General features: G+C 30.0%; 1 protein-coding gene across 5 annotated transcripts in view; it reads left to right on the forward strand.

Annotated features, from left to right (window-relative positions):
- Positions 1-496: 496 nt before the first annotated feature.
- Positions 497-25,557, forward strand: part of LOC147816041 (FERM, ARHGEF and pleckstrin domain-containing protein 1-like) — a 46,930-nt gene continuing 21,869 nt past the window's right edge. For all 5 annotated transcript variants that reach the window (XM_087158033.1, XM_087158029.1, XM_087158030.1 and 2 more), the window contains exons 1-4: positions 497-674; positions 4,537-4,681; positions 9,093-9,197; positions 12,455-12,573. In XM_087158033.1, the coding sequence (XP_087014159.1) occupies positions 4,562-4,681; positions 9,093-9,197; positions 12,455-12,573 (344 nt within the window). In that variant the 5' untranslated portion in view covers positions 497-674; positions 4,537-4,561. The remainder of the gene's footprint in view (positions 675-4,536; positions 4,682-9,092; positions 9,198-12,454; positions 12,574-25,557) is intronic.

Genomic DNA, 25,557 nt, shown 5'->3' on the forward strand with positions numbered 1-25,557 from the left:
TTTACGTCGCACTAGAGCTGCACAATGGGCTAATGGCGACGGTCTGGGAAACATCCCGGAGGATGATCCGAAGACATGCCATCACAATTTTGATCCTCTGCGGAAGGGATGGCACCCCCGCTTCGGTAGCCCGGCGACCTGCACGCGAAGTCGAGCACTTTACGGTGGAGCAGTTTAACGAGGACTAATACCGCACACCCTCGGTCCCTGCGCAGACTGATCCAAGTGGGTCACCTACTCGCCCACTGACCGCAGCCAGTGATGCTTGACTTCGGTGATCTGCTGGGAATCGTGTGATGCCATGTCTTCTGATCATCCTGAGGGATGCTTCCCATACCGTCGTCAATAGCCCATTGTGTAGTTCTAGTGCGACGTAAATGAACTACAACAGCAACAACAAGCTCATACACGTAATTTTCCAGCATCCAATTAACGATTAACTCACCTAATTTTGCTCTACAGAAGCTATAAGCCAAATCGTAAGTTTGATACAAAAGCAAATACATATTTGTTATTAGCAAGTGGGTGTTGATATTTTTGGGCCTGTAAACGTTGAGTTATGAATTTTCTTTTCGAAATATCTTTTAACTTTAATTGTATAATATGTATTAGTTCATTACTTGATATCATTAGTTGTTAAAACCATCGATTGTTGTTTTTGCTTACTGCGTTTGGTAATTATTACAATATTGATATTTACTACTATCTGGAATTCATTTAAAAAAAAAAGAGATTTCTCTGACTATCATCACAATACATTTAATAACTAGTTTGAAAATTGTTTATGAGAGAAAATATGTATGAAAATAAATGTAAATTTTTTTGGATGAAGGATTCTCCCTATTTTTTTTAAAGGATTATCACATTTGTGCAAATTTTTTTGTGCTATCCATTTTTTTTTTCCTTTGTATAATTTTTCTATGTTGATACCTGTCCTCATCATGCCTAATTTATATGAATCGTAGAAGCCCTTTTGTATTTTCTTAGGCATGCTTTGCTTTATGTTCCTTTTTTAAGCACTGCCTTTAAGTCTATTAAAAATAGCTTTGCAAAGCAAATTTATATCCATTACAATCTCTCTTCCTTATTTTGGAATATATATGTATATATATATATATACTTCACGCAAATTATAATGGCTTTGTGTTTTTTTTCCTTAATGACTAGGTTATTTAAAAAGTTATTTGTCACTTTTATGAATATAAATGTGTGTTATATATTAATTACAATTTTGTGATGAATTCTTATATTAAATCATGGTGCGTAGCGTTTTTAAGAAGTGCTTAAAGGTGCTTATTTTTGATTTTCGTTTTTCAAAAGCCTTCAAAGGTGCTTTTTTCCTGGGGTGATTTTAATAAGTGCTTCATTTTCCCTTTTCGAAAATTATATTTTTTTTCTTTACCATGTTGATTTTTGCTGTGTATTATGCAAAAGCGTGTTTTTCACATTGTTTTATTCAACGTTTCCACAGTTCATTAAACCGAAATTCGTTCGGCGTACCGTTGGTCCGTAACATATGATAGCTTCAATCATTTTACATATTTGATGAAATACTTGGGAGTCCACATGTGCGTCTACTGAGCTGGATTCGGTGAGCTTCTTGCACTCTCATGTGCAACTCTACTGCATTTTGCAAGATATTCTCAAATTCAGGCCCTCTGAAATCGAACCGAAAAATCTCTCTATCTGTTGGCTAATATGATCAAGAATATTGAATTATTGATCAAGAATTGGTGGCTAATATGATCAAGAAAAGAGTTCTTTGTCAGAAACTCATTATTTTATCATGATCATGTAAAGTCTTTTAAAATTATTTTGCATTTTGTTAATGTATATAGTGCTTAAAAATATTTTTTTAGAGCTTCAAAAGTACTTTAAAGGTGCTTATTTTTTGTTGAGGGATTTGGCTACACACCTGTGAACCAAAAAAAAAAAAAAGACACTTTAATACAAAATGCTTTTAATTTAAGCATAATTTGCAATGTATTTTATATTATAAAGTTGTGAAAATGCTTTACTTAGAATTGTTAATTCTGTATGGGCGATGTGATCAGTAAGCAATCTGTTATAAGCTTTTTTTAAAGTCATTTCTGAAACATTTTAATTTTAAGCATGCTGCATTTTAAGTAGCAGTTTAGATGAAAAATAACTTTTTTCTCTCTAATTTTATGAGGGAAATTTTACATTTTGTAATTGAATAAAGGAACTTGCCCCAAAATAGTTTTAACAAAAGTTTTCTAGCTAGGCAAACATGTGAATTAAGAAAAAAAAGTCCTTTTTTTGTTCATGCTACTTTAATGAGAGGGAAAAAACTAAACTTTGTGCATATCAAAATTTCAGATTTTCTTTACATTTTGTTTTTTCTTTTTCTTTAAACTGAATGAACAAGATTTTTTCAACCTATCCCAGAGGCTCTTATATAATAACTTATTTATATATTTTAATGGCTTATATTATATCAATAAGTTATTATATAAGAGCATCTTAGAATAACTTATTTATATGTTTTAAAACATTTTCTTGATTTTTTAAAATTATTTTTTCCCTGCTTATTTATCTAATTATTTTCCCTCTTGGTTTTCTAACATGAAATATTCTTTTTCACCTTACTAAAAGCTTTATTGCAATTTCGGTTATTATTAAATTTGACGTATTGAAGTTTTGTTGCAACTTATTGAATTTTTTGATATCTTTCTCTTGTTTCTTGATAACCTTTCTCAAAATAATTTTAACATTCGTTTTGTATGTTAAAATTGTATTGTATGTATTAAAATTGTTTTGTATGCATGTTTTAATTTTAATCATTTTAATTAATAAGTGCAATAATTTTTGTCTTACTCGCAGAAAGCTGCCAGGCATTGAGAGTTTTTCAGAAATTTTTTATTTTCTAATTCTGTTTGTGACACTCTTTGGCAGGGTTGGGTTTTTGACGTCAAAAAGTGGTTTTTGACATGACAAGGGTATAATACTGGTTTAAACCGTCAAAAACCCGTCAAAAATGTCAAAAACTGAAGTTTGCCAAGAAAATATATAAACTTCAAAACTACCAACTGTTGCCATGCATTAGATTGAAATTTAATTATACTATAGGTAATCAGCAGGTTTTAAAATATTGTTTAATTAAAATTAAGGTAAAATAACAGATTTAAAATCTCAGAAATTTATATTCAAATGCATGTGCAGAAAAATTTTTGCACAAAAATTGTTTAAATATTTATATTTAAATTTTTTTTCTTCTTTTTGATACTTACGAAAATTAAAAGTTTATTACTATGCATTTTTGACATATAAGGAACATATAACTAATATTTATAAGGAACTTACAAGTTATGTTGTATAAATACAAACTTGATATAAGATACAAGTGCATAAAATTTTTTTTTAATGTTATACCGAATATCTTTATTATCCAGTATGTTAATTTGAATTTAAAAGTAGTTATATTTATGAATAATGATAAATATAATTCATATTGTTTATTATATTTATTTATAATTATTACACTTATCATTTTAAAACAATTTTTATCTCTTAATTTTCTTTTTCTCCACTTGTATTAAGAATACAAATAATGCATATCTTGAAAGCAAGAAGTAATTATTCAACAGCTGAATATTTAGATATTCAACAAAGCTATATCATATTCAGCAAAATGAAATTCACAAGTATTTGGATAAACTAAATTTTCAGCATAGTAAATGAATAGGCTGAATATACTGTAAATCGAAACTAACTACTCTGTGTATTTAACAGAAAGCACTTAAATTTTCTATTGTCTTATGTTAAAAAGATTATTAAGAAGATTTAAAAGAATATTAAAAAGACTTTTCTTTAAAAGAAGATGTCTAATGTACAAAACTGCTATTGTTTATCTTTAAAAATGTCTAATTTTTAGTATAATCTATACTATACACTAAATTTGGTTATAAATAAATTTCTTAATAATATCACTGCAGATTTTCAATAACACATGAAAATGAATACATAATATTACAAAAGATGTGAGTTTTCAAAAGTACAAGATTTTGGTTACTATTCAAAATATAAGTGTTTCTTCAAAATTTTAAATTTATTTTTTCTAGAACATATTTAGAAACACTATCCTTTAAAAAATATATAAATTTTATGTATTAATTAATTAAACCATGAATTTGACGGTTTAAACCATGGTTTAAACTGTCAAAAACTGTCACATGTCAAAAACCTGCCAACCCTGCTCTTTGGTTTTATGTTATTTTTTTTCTAGAATTTTTCCAAATAATGAATATGCTGCTTAAATATTCTATTATAAAATTTTCAAATCACAGAAAAACTTGTTAAATAAAATTTTATATATATTAATTGATAGAGATTGAAATCAGATGTTAGCCATTTGGATTTTAAAAATAAATTGCGAATCATTCACTAACTAGTTCATTGTCATATTCACTAATTAATTGAATTGAATTGTCAAATTCACTAATTAATCATTCACTAATCAGTTGAAATTTTTATGATTTCTTAATAAAGTAAATACTTTATTTTTTTCTTTTCCAGATATATTGCATAGTAGTTTACAATTATGACATCAAAATTGAGCAAGTCATCTGATCTCTATGAACCATCTCATCGTAGGAGTAAAAAATTTATGAATATTACCGTTTTTTTCTTAGATGATTCAAGTCATGTCTTTCAACTGCAGGTAATTATTATTATTATTTTTTTTGTAATTCTCAAATCCTGATATAATTTTTTTGAAAGTCAATAAAATGTTTTATTTTTCTTAAATTACTTTATATTATTTTTTAGCCATTTTCTGAAAGAAAAAAAAAAAAACTAGATTATTTTCTACCATTAAACTATATGCTTATTTCTACTATTTTTAAAAATTGAAGTTTGTCAAGCCTTAATTTCAAAATAATTATCCTAGCTCATTGAACAAGCTCCCACATTCAATTAAGCCTTACGAGTTTTTGAGTTAGTTGGTAGACTTTTAATGACATTATATCACCAGACTATTTAAAATAGTAGTTTTTAACTGCCATATTAATTTTGAGCATTCAAAATCTCGTATATCATCATCTTAATCTAAATTTCATTAAGTTCCAAAATAGTGCATACTTGAGAGAAAAACTATGGAAGCCTTTTGCAGTGGGATTTTATTTTAATTTATAACCATTGATAATCAGCCGACCCAATTTCTTGGGTTTACGATTACCAAGGTACTTGTACTTGTAATTTTAAACCCAATCCAGAAGACAAGGGAACTCATGGATCAATTATTGGGGGAAATTAGCCTTTGTGGAGGACTTTTTGATGGAACTAACCTGCTTTTGCGTTACATGGAAAGGAAGACCACGAGAACCTCTCACAATTAGTCTGACTGCGAAGGGACTCTAACACATGATACGCCTACCTCTGATGATATTTCACGCCAGCACTGTGGTTCACCTTATTGTAAGGCAAACGCTCTATTCCCTGGGCCATTTTGGCTCGCGGTAGGGGGATTCTAATCTATGCTCTATGTTTATCTCTGAGGATATTTATGTCAGCAATGTGGTTCGTATGAAGCAGTTTTCCTATCAACCAGCCATTGCTGGAATTCAAGGCTAAAAGATCTTGCTGGAGAGTGAGTGCTCTATCCCCTTAATCATTGCAACTGGCTCTACTATTTCATCTTGGGATATCTTTGGATATTTATTAAATATTAAAGTGAGTTTCTTGGTCATCTCTGTGACTCTGAACAAGATACTGAGCAGTATCTCATTGTTTTAGATGAAACTATTTTTTGTTTTTAAATGCAACAACGAATATTACTAAATTCAAGTGCATGTTTTTCATTCAGTTTATTTTCTAAATTCATGTGTTTATACTGAACTAAATTCAGTGGTGCGACACCCCATAGAGGGCCAAGGCCTACTGTGCCCATCTCAGTTTTCTTGACCTTGGGGCTTCTGGGGTGCAGGAGCAAATGTTCCGGTTAGGTGGTCAGCCGAACGCAAAACCCCCAGTGTTTAGTTCCCAAGCATGCTTGGTACTCATTTATCGACCCACTGAAGGCATGAAAGTCTGAGTCAACTTTGCCCGGCCCGAGGATCAAACCTAGGACCATTATACAGTGTAAGAAAAAAGATGAATAATTATTTATCACAATCAATCATGAAATTTAAGAGGCTGAGACATTATTTAAAAATTTAAAATAGGTTTAATTTTTCTTTAGTTATTATTTGTTAGCCTTTCCTGGGGATTTTGCATCATTAGACTAAACAAAACATATTTTTAGAAGTTCAAATCATCAAAAAAAAAAAAAAAAAAATGAAGACAAAAAAGGATTAACTTTACATAATATTATTTCCTAAGAAAATAATGTTATTGATCATGGCCTATACGTTATAGTCAAGATTTACTGCTTCAACTTTATATAACTTATTATTTTTTATTTTATTTCAATTACTGTTGATTTTAAAATTTTAAAAACATAACTTTTAAGGAAACAAACATGTGTTTTCAGACGGTTTTCAAAATACTTATATAGTGTAGGTTATTCCCTGTATGCTATCCATTGATATAGATTTTACTGTGTTTACCTGACATAAAATCAAGAATAAATAAGTATTAATCAATTTCCTATGAGCTTCTAGCAGGGCCGGATTAACCTATAGGCACACTAGGCACGTGCCTAGGGCCTACGAAATTCAGGGGCCTACAAAAAACTTGGGAGAAAAAAATTTGTTGACAAAAATAATTTAGTTTTAAAAACAACAAGTGTATTTTGTACAAAATTATGAAGATACAAATAAAAATATAATATTTTTCGATAATAAATTATTTTGCAGAATCTTATGATCTAATATATTACTTTTTTGCGATTTTTGGATTCAACGAAATCTTGTATTATGCTGTCGAATTCCAAACTACGCAAAATGTCGTATTCAATAGACATAAGTGCGAGCGATGCCAAACTATCTTGATTCATTGTTGAACGCAAATAATTTTTTATCAGTTTTAACCTGGAGAAAGATCTTTCTCCTTCTGCATTTGATCTAAGAATCGACAAATATATTCTTAATGCAATATGAACGTTAGGAAAAGTATTCACTAGTTTATCTTTAACATAGTTATCGATCGAACTAATCATAATGGTATTATCGATATCGACTGCAATATTGGCAGTATGTCGGTATTGCAGATAAAGTTCGATAAACAAATTTGTAAATTAAAATCCATATTAATAAAAATGTAAAAAAAAAAATATGCAAGAAAATTTCATCATATATTTTGAAAAGAGGGGAGGAGTGTGGGAAGGAGGGGATTTCCCAAAAACGGCTATGCCTAGGGCCCACGAAAGGTATAATCTGGCTCTGTGCCTAGGGCCTATGAAAGGTATAATCCGGCTCTGGTTTCTAGTAAAGCCCGTTTTTGATTAAATAGATTTGTAATCTTACGAACATGACTAATATTATCTCTTAAATAATTCAAAAGAAAAGGTGTTTGTAGTTTAAATTACATTAATATGTTGGTAATGAATTGTATGAGAAAATTTTGTTTTTCACTTGTCCAGCCCGAATGGACATATTAAAAAATTTCAAATGAGATTTAAGTTTTGGAGCTAAATTTTACTTCTACACTTGCTGTTGAAGCTTCATAATCATAGCACAAGCATTTGAAATTATAGGACGGACCTTCAAAATATGTGTCTAAATATTGCATAATTTAAAAGATGCATTATTAAAATGTAATATAACTCAAAGACAATGCTTAACTAGTGAGAGTAGATAAATGGTTATACTGAGTTTTGACCTATGAAGCAGAAACCTGCCAGCTCTGTAACTGACACAGCAGATTATCACAGCATCTGCAGATTAATCTCGCAATTTAAAAAGACAATCCTCATAACACTAAATCTCAAATTTAGTTTAAAAACGTGTTTGTAAACAATTTTTAATTTTGTAAACTTTGTTACATAAATACTTGGAATTATGCTGAACATTTTCAATTACAATCTCCATCTGACTTTGTTGGGGATCACTGACTTTGAAGTTGTTATATAGCGGTATAGTTTGACTCTGTAAATTCTGCACCATGATCTTGATGTGTCAAAGATTTAAACTCTCCGAAGTTTAATTTTTGGACATGTCAAGACTGATCTCTAATCACAAAAGATCCCAAATTTAGTTTAGAAACATGTTTGTACACAATTTTTAAATATTTTAAATTTGTAAACTTTGTTACATAAATACTTTGAATTATACTGAATGTTTTCGCTGTTAATGTCGCAGACTTTAAATTCGTTTAGATAGCAGTGCAGTTTGACTCAGTAAATTCTGCACCATGATCTTAATGTGTCAAAAATTTAAACTTTTTGAAGTTTAATTTTTTTACATGTTCAGACCAATCACTATAATCGCAAGAAAACACATTATTTAAAAAAAAAAAAAAACTGTTTGTACACAATTTTTAAATTTGTAAACTTTGTTACATAAATGCTTTAAATTATGCTGAATGTTCTTAATAACAATCTCTGTCTGTCTTTGTTGGTGATTGCAATCTTTAAATTCGTTAAGATAGCCATGCAGTTTGACTCTATAAATTCTGCTCCATGATCTTGACATGCCAAAAATTTAAACCTTCTGAAGTTTAGTTTTTTGATATATCAAGACCAATCACTAATCACAAAAAATCCCAAATTTAGTTTAAACAACGTACTTGTCTACAAATTTTAAGTATTTTAAATTTGTAAACTTTGTTTTATAAATACTATGAATTATACTCAATGTTATCGATAACAATGACTTTGTTGTGGGTCGCAGACTCTAAATTCGTTAAAATGGCGGTGCAGTATGACTCAGTAAATTCTGCATCATAATCTTAGCATGTCAAAAACTTAAACTTTTTGAAGTTTAATTTTTTTACATGTCAAGACCCTTTTGCGGAGTTGATTTAGTCTTCCTGTGTTCATAAATGCAAATGAAAAAGCTGAGTGTATTTTATTTTATTGTGATATTTGTTTCAATTACTAAATGAGATTACTTAATTACTAAATGATATTATTTCAATTACTTAATTACTAAATGAGAATGTGTGTTATATATAATTATATTTTCTCTCTACAGGCCAAAACACTTGGTCAGTTGCTCTTTGAAAAGGTTTGTAAGCGCATTAACTTACTGGAAGTAGATTACTTTGGTTTGGAATGTGAGGATGAAAAAGGGAAAAAGGTATTAAATTAACAATTTTTAATTTGATTTTTCTAAATTGTTTATTGTTAAATATTTTAAGGCTTGTTTGTACAGGTTTGAAATGCTTGATATTAGTGAGAACTAAGTGCTAATATCTAATTGACGTTGCTCGTGCTGTGGTCAATATACAGACACTAAGCTTTGGCTTCATTTGCCGTTCAAATCTATTTAGCTTTGTTTTCCATGTGCAGTTTAACTTGATGTTAAGATCAGAGTATCTGCACACCTGAAAAGTCATGGATTTCGGTATTAAACAAAATTTGTTATGAAATGTCGTGAGTTTAACTTTTTTTTAAGAAAAAATCTTGGAAAGTCATGGGTTTAGGTCGCTGAAAAATCTAATTTTAAAAACGGAATTTAACTCCTCTCCCAATTTCACAGTGTTCCAATGTTCCAAATATATCTAAATTTATAGCGAAATACCCACTCATAGTCATATTCTATTAAAATATAAAATGTTTTTATGTTCTTTCAATAAAATGCAAGTAAGAACATCATTTCTAGAGTGAATTATCTTTAAAACTTCTGTGATTTCAGAAATTTTTTATTTATTTATTATTTGTTTTTTTATTTTATCAATTTAAAATTCTAGTTTTCACTTTTTATATTACACTTACTTTTAAGAATAAATGAAACAGATTTAAATTACTACATATATCTAACTTTATTTAGTTATTTGCTTTTGTATTTTTTTTCCAGCAATTTTATTGCTTTAACTCTTTCTTTACTCTGTTTTTTAAGTTTAAAATCAATAAATTTGAAGATGCAGAGTATAATAGTTTTGTTATACCTATCATTTCTATTAGGTAATGTCATTATAATGCTTTTTGAAATTTATTGTTGTGTTTTTGTGGAGAAAATAGTAACTTTGGTAAGTCATGAAAAATTCGTAGAATTAGTCATGAAAAGTCATGGATTTGAAACTCTAAAATGTGGCAGATACTCTGTAAGATAAACAATTCTCAAACGTGCTGTAGTGTTAAATTTAATAAGAGAAAAAGTTGATTTTTAGTTAAAATCAACTTGTAAATTTGTTCATTGAAACCTGTGTGTCCTCTTTAAATTAAATATGCAAATATTTAGCATTTAATTTCAGTGATAGAATTTGTAATTCATCATTGAACACCTTCAACAGATAGATGCCCTTTCAATGATATGTCTGCTGTGATTTTGCAAATAAAGACTGAATTAATTCCTCTTCCTCATTTTATTTGTATTTTCTTAAAACTATATCTAAAACTATAAAAAAAAATTTGATTTAACAATGTATTGTATATTTATTTGATGTTTATATTGCTAAAACTTTCAATGCCCTGAAATTAGAATAACATGTGAAAATAAATACTAAATTCATTGTAAATAAGTAATATTATACAATATTTTGCACAATATTATTTACACAATATTATCTTGCAATTATAATACTCTTTTTCCCAGTCTAGACCGAATCAAAATTCGTAATAAAATTAAACAAATTTTCTCTTAATATCAAATACAAAAGTTAGCATAATTAAATATATATTTATTTATTATTTACTTTCTGGAAATGACAGATATAACAAATGTCATAAATAAATATCTATGAATTGTAGTTTTTCTTTATAAAAATTAGTGCATCAGCTTTTAATTCATATTTTATGTATAAAAAATAAAAAAGTTTTTTTTTTAAATTGATGATTATTAATTTTTATTTTGTTCTCCATTCTGTTCTAGCACATCATTCTCAGTTTTTTCTTTCATAACATACATTGCATTGTAGGTATACATTGAGAGTGTTTGAGTGTAAAAATGTGCTCATCCTGATGTTCCTCAGTTGCAGCTGGTTTACTTCGTGCCTTTTCCCCCCCTTTTTTTGTCAAAATTTTGGTAAAATAAATCAGGCAGTAAGAGGTTAAATTATCCATTCTACTAGCAAAATTTTTCTCTGAAAACTGTTTGTTTTATATTGCTCTTTGCAAGATATATTTAAATTGAAAAATTCCAAGATTTAGTAATAAAATATATAATTTAAATAAATATTCAAAATTAAATGCTATAAATTTAATTTAAATAGAAAGTGGGACAGTAATGAATTGAACTTATAGGTAATAATTTTTAAGCAAAACTACTTCTTGTTTAGTCGATACATTAATCCTCTTGCAGCCCTCTGTATTTTAAACTACCTCTTGTTTTATCAATGCATTATAAAAAGTAAGTTTATATTTTTAACTTGCCTTTTAAAAGCTTTAGCCCAGATAAACTTTAGCAGATGCAAAGAGTTCATAGACCCTTCATTTTGAATTATTTTGCGATAGAAATTATTGCTGAAGAATTTAGTCTCATTTGTGTCTTTGTAGACCTTAAACCGAAGACCTTTTTTATAGCTTTTAATTTGCTCAAAGAAAATTTACCATTTGTTACAGATAGTAGTATTGTTAACGAAATTCTTAAACTTATCTACAAGTTAAGAAAAAAAAAATCTTTTAAGTTGTTCTTATAAATGAACATTAGGATATCAATTGGAAATATTTTTTCTTATTATTAGTTCCTTATAATTGCACGTGTTTAAATAGTATTTTAAAGGTCATTTCCATTTAATTTTTGTTAGAAATTGTTATAACAAATTAAAATTTGTTGTTGGCTGCTGTAACACTATTTATGTGTGTATAAACATTTTCATGTCCTTTAAACTCATTTTCTGATTCGAGCATTTACTAAAATGACTTTCAATGACTAAGTGAATTTTTTAATGACAGGAAACATTTAATAACAAGAAAATTTGATGTCAATTTTTACAACTTCTGAATTGAATCTGAACTAGTTAATACAACTCTGTGTAAAGTGTTTTAATTAGTTCAGATTATGAGAAATATTATCAACAGCCCTGGATCAACTTATTGCTACTAATTTCGAATCCTGCTTATTAAGATAAGTATAAAATTATCGTCTGGAATGGAACTCAAAAAATTAAATATTTTTTTTAAATTGTTTTTTTATTTCTTTGCAATTCTTGAACATTAAATCTAAGCACTATGTAGGACACATTATAGTTAGATAATCGTCTAGTGTCATTTACAATATTTCATTTGATTCACAGGCACTGATCTATTTTTCAGTTGCTTAAATAATGAGGAATTATAGTAGTTAAAACCTTCAATAACGATTTTTGCTGTTAAAGTTCTTGTAAAATGTTTTACTGTTTGTTTCCTACTTTCGATTTTTCAATTAATCTTTTTTATTCATTTATTGAATTTCAGTACTGGTTGGATGTCCTCAAACCATTATGCTCACAGCTGCATTCTTTTTTTCCAAGTATGTATTTTTGTGTTAAGTTTTGCACTCCAGACCCTGTACAACTAGAGGATGAATTCACAAGGTAATTCATAAGAATTATTTCTCTCTGTTCTGTATATGTATGTATATAGCAATAGTGTAAACACCAGGGGTGGTTATATTATAGATCTATCCCTGAAATCCGTATTTCTCGTATAATCCCTCCTGTTCTAGAAACTAGTGGTGGGGCATGGGATTTTTTTTTGTGGAATTCCGCCTACCTCAAAACTGACATCTGAGATTGTCGCAGAATATCATTGTATCTGTTTGTCAACGCAACAAATAAAAAACGAAGTTTCTATAGCAATAAAATTATTTTCAGAACTTATTAAACTGGTAGACATACTCTCACTAACAGAGTGATAAATGAGTAAGGAAAAGAAAGAATCCAACATAATCCGCTTCAACAGAAGCTTAAATACTCCTTAAACAGATGACGTCATGAGACCGACCAACAACAAAAAAAAAGGAAAAAAAACTGGCCAATTCCGCAGACCATGACGTTACCAACGTAAGTTGAATGCATGAGATCGTCATCTTCAACGACTGACGAAGATCGAACCTATACCCTTTTATTTTATGTTATTTAATCAATCAAAATAGAAAAAACCCTTTTAGCATTTATTTATCTAACAAAGACCATTGTTTTGCGGACTTCCATGAATCAAAATTTATAATCCGATGAAATTTTCCTTGTAATTTAATGTAAGAATTAAGTTCTAAAATTTACATTTTGAAACCTTTGCTAAATCATGTTAACGAGAAGTTTTCATACACAATTGTCTCTTCTACAATGTTTTTTTATTTGTCGGATTTTGATAGTTTTTAATGTTTGAAACTACGCCGAAATCCTCTAATATAGGGATTCATTTTCACGTGATTTTAATATCTGACTTTGATTTTCATATTTACCTGATTTAAAAATTATTCATTGTGAATCGTATTTATAGGATTTAAGAATCGTACATTGCGATTCATATTCACGTGAGTTTAAAATCCAATGTCGCTATTCGTATTCACAAATCTAAAAATCATGCATCGTGATTACAGAGTATACTGCAGATAAAGAGTATGTACGCGATTCAAAAATCTGATATTGCTATTTGTATTTTCGCATTCTTAAGTCCAATATCATGATTCATATTCACGTGGTTTTAAAACCCAATATCGTGGTTTGTATTTTCGCTTTCTTAAAACCCAATACAAATTCATGCGATTTTAACATCCAATATTGTGATTCTTGTATGAACTTAATTAAGTTTTCTCTTAAATTAGTTACTATAAAAGTGTGATATTCTTTATTTGTAGGTAATTAAATTATAAATCTTAGTTCAAAAAATTACATGAAATATAAATATGTAGTATATAAATTGATATCTTGTTATCAAGTTTTTGCGCATAATATTTTCAGGGTTTTTCATTTTGAGTCACAATCACCCCTGAAACACTTCATTTATTAAAAAAAAAAATTCCATTATTAAAAGGTCTAAATTTTAGATGACCACCAAAGAGAAAAAAAAATCAGGTAAATAATCTACAATTCCTAAAAAGTCATGGAAAATTAGTAAACTTATGCATCAGGTATCTAAAATGCTGATATTTTTCCAAAAACATTAGAATCTTGTAACGATTTTTTCTTTTTTTTTAAAAAAAAAAAATGAAAGTTTACTTTTGTCCCTAATGGAGTATGTAAATGTTTTGTAATGTGTTTGATACATGAAAATAAGATAACTTAAAAAATATATACACTCCATGTGTTAAAAAATTGAGATAATTTGATGAAACCAAATTGGAAAAATCAGGGAAATTTTTTTTTTGTTGTTGTCACCTTGGTTGGTAATAACTGTTAAAAAGGGTTTGATTCACATTTTTACATTATAACATTTATTTTATGTATATAACTTTTACATTATAACCAGGGTTTGTTGATTTAAATCAGCTTGATTTAAATCATGATTTAAATCAAATGATTTTTTAAAAAAAATCATTGATTTAAATCAACTAATTTTTTTTAAATATATATATTGATTTTAAATGTTAAAAAACAGTGTTTTAAATTATTGATACTTCTATTATTTTGTTTTCTTAGTTTTAAAATTTATTTTAAATAAATTGCTGCATTAATTAATTTTAGTTATCGAAATTACTTTCGTTCTTGGTGTTTGTTAAATTCCAATACATTTTAAATTACACTTTTAAAAATGTTTTGATTCTTGAGATTGAAAGTACAGATTAAAGTAAACATTTAATGCTGTCTTAATATAGACTTGCATAGCTGTGGAAAGTAATTAATAAACATGATTTTTTAAAAAATAATGCAAATAATGTTAATTAAAATTCCACCTTTTGAATGAAAAAGCGTGGAATTAAAATCTACATTATATTTTATTGGTAGAAAATGTATATTTCTGAAGCTTGAGGTTATATTAAAAAGAAATTACCCTAATATGCCAAAAATAGAAAAAGAAAAAAAAAAGGCTGATGAATTCAGATATTTTTCTTCTGATATAGTGTCATTCTTCTCTTCAAAGTCTATTTGAAGCTGTAGGGTTGTGTTAGCGGGTTATGTTAGCAGTAGGGTTATAATATGTTTACAGTATCTTTGACATTATCTGATTTTCTATACAGAAATTTTATGAAAAAAAATTCCAATGAGTACATAGAATTAAAAAAAAAGTTTTTTTTTTAGCTTAACTTATCTATTTTGATATAGAATTAAAAATAATTATTTTAGTATAAAAATATATAGATTAAATATTTATTTTTTGATGAATGTCTACATTTATTATCACAATCTGTTACATTTATTTTGTCATTTTGAAAATCAAGAAAAAAAGAGAAGAAATCACAATTTTAAATTAAAATAATGGTTTACTAATTTAAACTTTGTTTTAATAGTCATAGTACAGGGGTCTATCCAAGTCAAATTTACTACTTTTTAGCGATACCTTCACAAATTCAACTTTCGGAAAATCGGTGGAATAATTTGATAAAATACTTTTTCTTAAAATTTTATTTTTGTGTCTCATGTCACGACGTTACCTCGTGACAATTCTCGTGGTCAAACTTGTTAATTAAACAGTTGATTAAGATCCCGTGCTCTCATCTCGCAATCGAATGGTCAGTCGAACTTTTAACTTTCTAGAAATTTGTCACAAGATGATTGATTTGTCGACCTTCGGATGCATGATAAGAACACGAGACCACGTTTAACCCCTTAAAATAATATATATAAATAAACTCCAAAAAAAGAGGAGTAAGTCAGAAAGAGAATTTGCCTCTCAATAGTCTCCTCAGTCCGATTGCCTCTCAATACGAGCAGCTATGGGTAAGTGTGGTCCTCCTTCTCCTTATTGATATGTATAATGATTAGTAATAAATAAAATGTAACTTTAACTTTCAATTTGGATATTCTTTAAATATATACCCGTCACATTATGGTGCCTTTAACAAAAATGTTTTCAATGCTAATGGATAGGGAGTTTACTATTTCAATATTTTTGAGTGATTTCTTTTGTTTTGTTTTCAAATCCTTGTGTTATGATAGTGTTATGTAATTCTTTTATGTTCTCTGTTTTTTATGTAAAATGGTATTTACTGTTAAGATTCTTTCTTTATTTAAATAAATAATATACATATACAAGAATTTTTTTAAAATGTCCGATCCCCCAAGCCCAAATAAGATCGCTGGATATCAGAATTTAGTAAACATATTCGATGGAGAATTATTTTCAAATGTTAAATATTTCCTTAAAAATCTTGAAGAGGTTGGTGAAATCGCGGAATGGAACGATGCGGAACATATTGCCGTAATGAAGAGTAAGTTAAAAGGTCCCGCGTTACAGTTTTTCATAGAAGACCCTGAACTAATTCATGAAAAAAAAATTTGACAGCATAAAAATAAAATTCACTAAATTTTTTGAAAGCAAAACAACACTTTCCCATCGTCAGCAGCAATTTTCAAACTGTAAACAAAATCCGGGTGAATCCGTTCGCAGTTTCTCGACAAGAGTCTCAAACTTGACTATAAATTATTTCGGGATAGAAAATTCATCGAAGGAAGATGCGGGTCCTATAGTCGACCAAACAAAATTGGCAAAATTTTTGGAGGGTTTGCAAACACCTCTTAAGCGTTTAGCCCTAAGCAGAAACCCAAATACGTTCGATGAAGCTGTAGTAAGTGCGCTATTGGATGAAATGAATTTGAAATTCACTTGTGATCCAGAAAGCTGTAATAATGTTGCGACGGAATCAGAAACGGGACTCGAAAGAAAAATGACCGAGTTTCTTAATAAGCAGACTGAAATTTCAAGTGCGATGATAAGCAATCTCGCAAAACAAATCGAGAAAATAAATATAAGAGGACAAAATCTAGGTTTTCACCAACAAATGCCACAAAGAAATCAAAAGTGTATCCACTGTGGTCGTCAAAATCATGCATCTGATCAATGTTGGTTTCAACGTAATCAAAACATTCGAGGCGTTAGGCGCAGATTTTCAGATAATCAACGCACCTCTTTTCATAGGGATAATAATAATTACAGGCGACAGGAATACAATAATGCTCCTAACACCACTCGTGCCTTTCAATCGAGGTCAATGGCCCATCCCACACCTTCTGCAGATAACAGACAGACTTTTCCAAAGCAACGTTATTTAAACTTTCAGAGGGAACGATAAAACCCCCACAGTTCTCTCAAAATGTAAGGGGTTACAATGATACAAACTTATCTTATCAAGTAGGAAAACATTGTGCATTACCAGTAATCCAATTAAATGTAGGAAATATAAAATTTTATGCTCTTTTGGACTCCGGAGCAAGTGTATCTCTTATAAGCAATAAAGCATTTCGAAAAATACCTTCCGAATTAATCACATTTAATAGTTTTAATCCTAATATCAAAATTACTACTTTAACTGGAAATGAAATAAAGTCTAATGGTAATGTTACCTTATCATTCTTAATTACAGACAAAGTTTTGCAGCATAATTTTACAGTCACTAAGTCAGATCTTGCCCAGGACTACGATGTAATTTTAGGTTTCGATTTTCTTTCCTCATTTCAGTGTAAAATAAACTTTGAAGATAAAATGGTAACTTTTAGTGATTCATCCTCCCAAATACATAAATTTGGAGTGCATAAAATTAACGTATTATTAATGAAAACTACTGGTAAACTTGTGAAAAAGGTTAAACTTAAGCCAAACGAATCAGCCGTAATTAAAATTAAATCTAATCATAATATTCAACCAGGAAGTTCTGTGTTATTGACACCTATTAATCTAAATTACAACGTTGAAGTGCATAAATCGCTGTGCATGGTTGATGAAAATGGACAAATCCCGTTAGTAATAAATAACCTCTCAAAAACAAATTTACATTTAAATAAGAATATGAAAATCGCTTACATAAATTCTGAAATTAAAGCTAACAAGAATGAATCTATTGCTGATATTAGGAGAAAAGAATTAAAGTTAGAAGATTTTGATATGACTGGAATTCCAAATGAAGCAAAACAGGAATTATCAAATTTGATTTTCGAATATGCTGACATATTTAGCACTTCCTTAAAAACAATAGGAAAATGCACATTAGAAGCTCCTCCAATAGAAATAACTGACTTTTCCCCAATTCAATGTAGACCTTTCCCGGTGCCAGTATCCTTGCGTGACACACTTAAAAGTAAAATTTCAGACTTAGAAAATTCGGGCATAATTGAGAAAACAAATAGCAGATATAGTTTTCCTTTAATTTTAGTTCGAAAGAAAGAAGAGAACCAGTGGCGTTTAGTAATAGATTATCGTAAACTGAATCAAATTACAATTTCTTCAACTTATAAGTTACCTTTAATCTCCGACATTTTAAACTCCTTGCGAGGCGCAAATTATTTTAGTACCTTAGATGCCAATTCTAGTTTCCATCAAATTAAACTACGCGAAGAAGACAAACATTTAACTGCTTTTCCAAGCCCATATGGCAACTTTCAATATAAATATTTAAGTTTTGGAATGAAAAATTCAGCTCAAATTTTTCAGGAAACAGCGGACAAAATCCTTAATGGTCTACAGTCCGAAAACATATCAGCATACATAGATGACGTAATTGTACCCTCATATTCAATCTGAGACTCCATCCGTAAACTACGGCTTGTTTTTGAGCGTTTTCGTCAGTATGGCTTGACTTTAAATCCAAAAAAGTGTAAATTCCTTCAAACAAGTATCCGATATCTAGGACATATAGTAGATAAGGAAGGTTTAAAGCCCCTTCCTGATAACCTTCATAACATAAAAATTTTTCCAATCCCCAATACGTTACGCAAACTGAGGCGTTTTCTTGGATTAGCCAATTATTATCGAGATTTTATTCCAAATTTTTCTGAAATTGTAGCACCTTTAACGGAGTTAACTAAAAATAGACATAAGTTTCAATGGAACTCTTTCGCACAAAAAGCATTTGATCTAATTAAAACAAAATTGTTGTCAGACGTCATGCTTAAACATCCTAACTTCGATGATATGTTTTACCTAAATACGGATGCATCATCCATTGCAGTAGGTGCAGCCATTCTACAAAAAGATAAAAATGGAATTCTACGTCCAATAAGTTATTTTTCCTATAAATTAAAACCGCATGAGAGAAAATGGCCATCTATGCATCTTGAAGCTTATGCTATTTTGCTGGCTATTAGACATTTTAAGATGTTTCTCTATGGTAGAAAATTTAGAATATTATCTGATTGCAAATCTTTAAACTATTTATTAAAATTAGATTCACCAGCTAGTAAACTTTCGCGTTGGTTATTAGAACTTTCCAATTATGACTTTGATTTCGAGCACATAAAAGGTTCGCAAAATTTTTTATCAGATCTCTTATCAAGAGATATAGAAGAAACAATAAATGCTGTAAAAGTTGATGTACCTGATATAGACAAAATCAAATATGAACAAAGAGCAGACCCAATTTTAAGTCCTATCATTGACTATTTGGAAGGTAAAAGTGCTAATTGTAAATCGCAATGCGATAATTATTTTTTGAACAATGGATTACTTAAAAGAATTGCCAATAGGAACAAACGTGCACCACGAAATGAATATTTTGAACAAATTGTGATACCAAAAAGCTTAATACCTCATGTATTAGAAGGTTCCGAAACAGTGCATTTCGCATTTTCAAAAAATTACCGTACTATAAAAGAAAAATATTACTGGGCAGGTATGTACAATGATATTAAAAATTTTTCCAACTCATGTAAATTATGCATTGAACGAAAAGGTTTTCCAATAACTAAATCACCTCTTCAAAATTTTGTGACACCCTCTCAGCCTATGGAACTCGTGAGCCTAGATATTTTAGGACCGTTGCCAATGTCCATGTCAGGAAATAAATTTGTATTGACAATTATCGACCACTTTACTAAATATAGCATTCTTTACGCTTTAAAAGATATTACAGCTCAAACAATTGCTAATAAACTTATGAAATTTATCATAATTTTTGGCATTCCTAATGCAATACTAACAGATCTAGGGACAAATTTTCAAAGTAATCTTTTTAATGAACTTTCACGCCAACTACAAATTAATAAATTAAAAACTACACCTTATAGACCTCAAACTAACTCTCAATCGGAAAGATTGAATTTAAGTATTAAATCAAGTTTAACTTGCCTGTCGGAAAAGACAACTGATTGGGACACATATTTAGATTATTATAACTTCATTTACAATAATTCTTATCATGATACTACTCATGAAAAACCTTCATTTCTTATGTTTAACCGTGATCTTAACTTACCTTTTCATATATTAGAAGAAAACTCCCACATTCACTATTTTCCATGCGAAAATTACATAGAGGATAAATTATCTAAAATGCAGTTTGTTTATCGTAATGTTTATAAGAATCTCGAAATGTCTGCTGAAAAACAGACTCGACTTCGTGAAAATATTGCGCAAGAAAAATCATTTCATTTAGGACAAAAGGTGTACCTTTTTACACCACGTACTAATCAATCTACTGGAAAGGCATTTGCAAAGAAGTTTTCAGGCCCTTATCGGATAGTAGAAAAACATTCAGATTTAAATTACTCAATAGTCGATACAAAAAAAACCCGTGCAAAACCTTTAAGATGTCATGTTGATAGATTATTTCCCTTTGTTGAAAGACGAGCTGATTTGATTTTACCTTCTCTTAATCATCAAGATCAGCCTACATCAAATATAGAGAATTTAAATAGTCAAACAGCTACTAATTCGTATTTGTTTTACGAGGAGAGTGAAACTGATGATTACATTCCCCCTTATCACCATCCACAAAAACGTCCTGCAAACAATTCCTCCTCCACTGAGGTACAAAGGACTTTACCAACGGAGATAACAAACAATAAAACGCCTAACTGCGCAGCCGCAGACATCAGAAACAACACCGCTCCTGCAAATAATCCAACTCATAGCCGATATGATTTACGGCCTCGAGCAATTAAGACTGATGAAACCAAGTCAGCTAGTCAAAAAACTTCGATTACGGATAGATTTCTGAATTGGGCAATCACCGGAGATAAGGATCAAGCGGACAAGAATATTGTTGACAAAATGTCGGATGCACTCGCCGTAAAACTAATGGACCTACAAACGAAACATGATACTACTATTAATACGCTATTTCACAAACCTCAGAAAACGCGAATATATTATCGTTCATATTGATTTTATGAAAAAAAAAAAAAAAAAACTTTTTTTTCCCCTCTCGAAATATTTCTCAAAGAAGAAAAAAAAAAAGGATAATATTTAAATAAAATTCACAAATAAAATTTAAAGTTCTAGTGGATAACAAAAAAAAAAAAAAAAAAAAAAAAAAAAAAAGAAAGAAAAAAAATCTTTTCTACGTAATTTGAAAGAATTTTTATCTGTGTAAATACCTTTATCGAAATTGGGTACGTAACGGCCGAACTTACCCTTGATCAAAAAAGAAAATTATGATAGTTCACTGTTCAAGGAGATGTGTTACGCTGGCGTAAAACAACTTCTTGAGCATTTCAAAACATTATCATAAGTATTTATACATATTATTAATAATTAATATTTTTTTTTCTCAAAAAAAAAGAAAGAAAAGAAAAGAAAAGATAATCAATTGAGCAGATATTTTTTTAATAATTTTATGTCTTTTTTTTTTTTTTTAATTTTAAATTTTTATTTCCTTCCTGGTTTTTCTTGATTAATCTCTATTATTAGTACTAAATTTTTATTTTCATAAATTTTATAGTTTCCTTGTTATGTTACATATATAAAATCACTCAAACTATTGAGATAGTAGTCTCTCCTTATCCAGCTTTCCGGCGGTAACAACTTAAAAGAATTCCTAACTTTTTTACTACATATCAATACTCTTTATTCTAAAATAAAATATAATTTCAAAAAAAAAAAAAAAAATGTTTTTTTTTAACACAACGCAATTTCTTCCATTATAGAATCATGACTTTATTAAATAAGTAAATACAAAAAAAAAAAAAAAAAAAATACATAAGATAACATAATTTAATTAAATAAGGAGACCACACTTTCTATCCCTTATTATAGGAATAATCATTCTTTTCCTACTTTGGAGTTCCTACTTTGGAGCACAGATCTCAGCTGTTAAAATATGCCAGAGAGATACCCCAGCTGGATATTCATGCTCAGAGGCATCTCAAAATCTTACAGACCAAATGGATTTCCCAGAAAACGCATGCCACCTTGTAAATTGCAATGGATGTGTTTTAGGTCTAAAAACGTTTATCTGGTCAGAGGATCAACTTTTCGTCCCGACAATATTCCACGAAAAGCCATCTTCGCGTGCTGGGAATGTTTCATACTTCCAATGCCATGACAGTTCCAACAAGCGCTCCGACACATCAATACCATGTGATTGTGCCCAAAACTGCACGGGAACCCAGGAATTTTGCCAGTTGAAAACATGTGATTTAAATTCAACTTGTGAATGCAACGTTCAGCACTTACAATATGATTTGCAACATTCCTCGGATTCACTTTTCCTTACAAACCCAACCCTGATATCCGTTCCTATATGTCTACATAGAATACCAGCGCGCCATCACCGACGTCAGTTATTAGAGTATGAAGCCGCGTCATTCACGCAAAATAACATTACTTTACTTTTCAATGACCCCATAGTGACAGTTCCAGAAGATGGTAAATTAATTGCAAGAGCTGCAGGCAATGAAATTGTTTTAAATATCTACAATGATCACAATGTTATACTACCAGTGGAGTTGGTAGCCTTTAAGACAAAACTCACGCTAATTTTCATTACTACATCTGGTAAAGCAATCCATGGTGAGGTATTGCTAGAGGGCAAAGAAATATGCCGAGCATCACAGTGTTTTTTTTGTTGGACCTTTTTCCAACAAATCCAATGTTGGCCATCATATATAGCGTATGGCATATATTCTATTCTTGTTTTATTTACCCTAGTGCTTTTAATTTTTCTAAAATTAGCATGTAAAGGACTCATTTCAGTGATAAAGGTGATTATTTTTCTACTGCGTAATTTGACCAGAACTGCAAAGGCATTCCTACGCTTTTTCATGCTGGGTGGAGCAGTCATTGGAACAGGGATAAGAAGACAATTTAATGACTTCCATAATTACCTCGAACTTCAAAATATACCATTGCCTCCAACACAGGCATCGTTACTTGCGTTACTATGCATTTTTCCAATGATATTAGCTGACTGTTCGACACATTCACTCATCACATCTGATATACAAAACTGTCACACACGTGAAGGCGTGAGAAAATGCGATATGTTCACTACCGCCGAAATCACCCTCAAAGGATTGGATTACGAGGCCTGCCTTTGGTTCCAGGACTCTAGAAAGAGTAATTTACTACAGCTTAAATTACGCTTAGTTTCATCACAGTGCAGCTTTTCTACCAAGCGTAAATACTTCACGTTTCCTGTCCAAGAACGTACCATCTCACAGTTAGCATGTCCTCAAAATTATCAATGTGCATGGGGAGAGCATTGCGTTGCCGGAAAAGAATTTGAAGGACTCACCGACGAAAGCCTCACCTACCCAGGTTTTAATGCTTGTCATCCGTCAAGTGTAGGGAGTGGATGCATAATTGTATCCAGAATGGGTTGCCTGTTTTATAGATTGTTCTTTGTTCCGGATCTGTTGAATTCTTATGAGGTCCGCAAAATCATTGGACACTGTTGCACCTATACTATAGCGGTGGAACGAGCCAGGAATATGTCCACGGAACTCCTCACACTACAGTCAACCGCCGTCACTTCTGATGGCATATTCCTAGAAATCTTAGGTTCTTACAATCAGCCTCCACTCCATCTATCAGATTCCTTAGTGCTTCGAGTAGGTGATCCTTCCGAAGCATATCTTATACAGTCCAGTCCTCAAAACCATCCAACCGCAGGTATGGTTGGGCAAGTACAAGCTAACACGAGCTACACAAAAGATTTTATTTTTGACAAGGACATGGTTACCTGTAATTTTTTTGAAACCACGCTACGTTGTGAAAAACGTCCAGATGGGTTGCAAACCATGATTTCAACAAAAGAGAATTCTCTTCCTCTTACACGAGATATGCACCTGCTAGCGGTTGAAAAAGGTGTACTGAAGTCGAACTTACTTTCTTCGGCACCAGTAAGAGTGCAACTTCATTTTAAAAACTATAAAATATCACTAGAACACAATGAAATATGCCCGAAAATAACCTCTAAAGATATTAAATCAAAAGGTTGTTACAGCTGCCAAATTCTAAGTGAAATGTACATAACAGCTCTTTCCAATTGCCAAGCAGGTACAGTATCTGTAGAATTTCAAGTTCTACAGTTACATACACAAAGCCTGTTTTTAGAAACTGAACCTAGGGAATTTAATATTCAATTCTTAGCGGAGAAAAAGTGCTATGATGAAAAGATATGTTTGGTTTCAAGTAATATGAAACATTGTCAACTAATATCTTTCTGTTTAAATGAGCCAAGCCTTAATTTAATTCAATTAAATACTTCTTATACAAAATCTTACGTACAAAGCGATTCCTCTGGTACAGACTTTTTTCAGTTTCTTACAATGCCTACATTTACTGGTATTTTTTATTCCTTAAAATTTATAGGGGCTGTCCTTCTAATTATATGCCTATTTATATCAGTATGTTCATCATGTATTACTTGTTTTCGAAAATGATTTATATGTATCGCATAACTAACTATGTTTTAAATATAAATTAAATCTTTGTAAATACCATGTTAAGTTAATATGGTGTTATGCAAGAACTATATTATGTTTTTTTTTTTTTAGAATATGTATACCTAAGAGATTTTTATTATTTTTTTTATTTTTATTTTTATTTCTTTCATGTTTCACCATTATTGTAAACCTAATTCGTAGAATTTTGTTCTTATGTTCTTGAATTTTCCCATTCTATTAAAGAAGCACAAATGTAGAGTTAAAATGCTTCATGTAAAATATGTATTTCTTTGAAAGGAATTGTACGAGGAGCTCGCTAACCCCACCTGCACCCTATGAGTGAGAATTCTTTTTTTTTCTTCTCTTTTTTTTTAATAGGTTGAGGTGGATATTGTCACGACGTTACCTCGTGACAATTCTCGTGGTCAAACTTGTTAATTAAACAGTTGATTAAGATCCCATGCTCTCATCTCGCAATCGAATGGTCAGTTGAACTTTTAACTTTCTAGAAATTTGTCACAAGATGATTGATTTGTCGACCTTCGAATGCATGATAAGAACACGAGACCACGTTTAACCCCTTAAAATAATATATATAAATAAACTCCAAAAAAAGAGGAGTAAGTCAGAAAGAGAATTTGCCTCTCAATAGTCTCCTCAGTCCGATTGCCTCTCAATACGAGCAGCTATGGGTAAGTGTGGTCCTCCTTCTCCTTATTGATATGTATAATGATTAGTAATAAATAAAATGTAACTTTAACTTTCAATTTGGATATTCTTTAAATATATACCCGTCACACTCATAAGAAATGATAAATC

Source organism: Parasteatoda tepidariorum, chromosome 2 (genome assembly GCF_982258835.1).
Source record: "Parasteatoda tepidariorum strain Cologne lab strain chromosome 2, Ptep-v5.0, whole genome shotgun sequence".
NCBI lineage: Eukaryota > Metazoa > Arthropoda > Arachnida > Araneae > Theridiidae > Parasteatoda > Parasteatoda tepidariorum.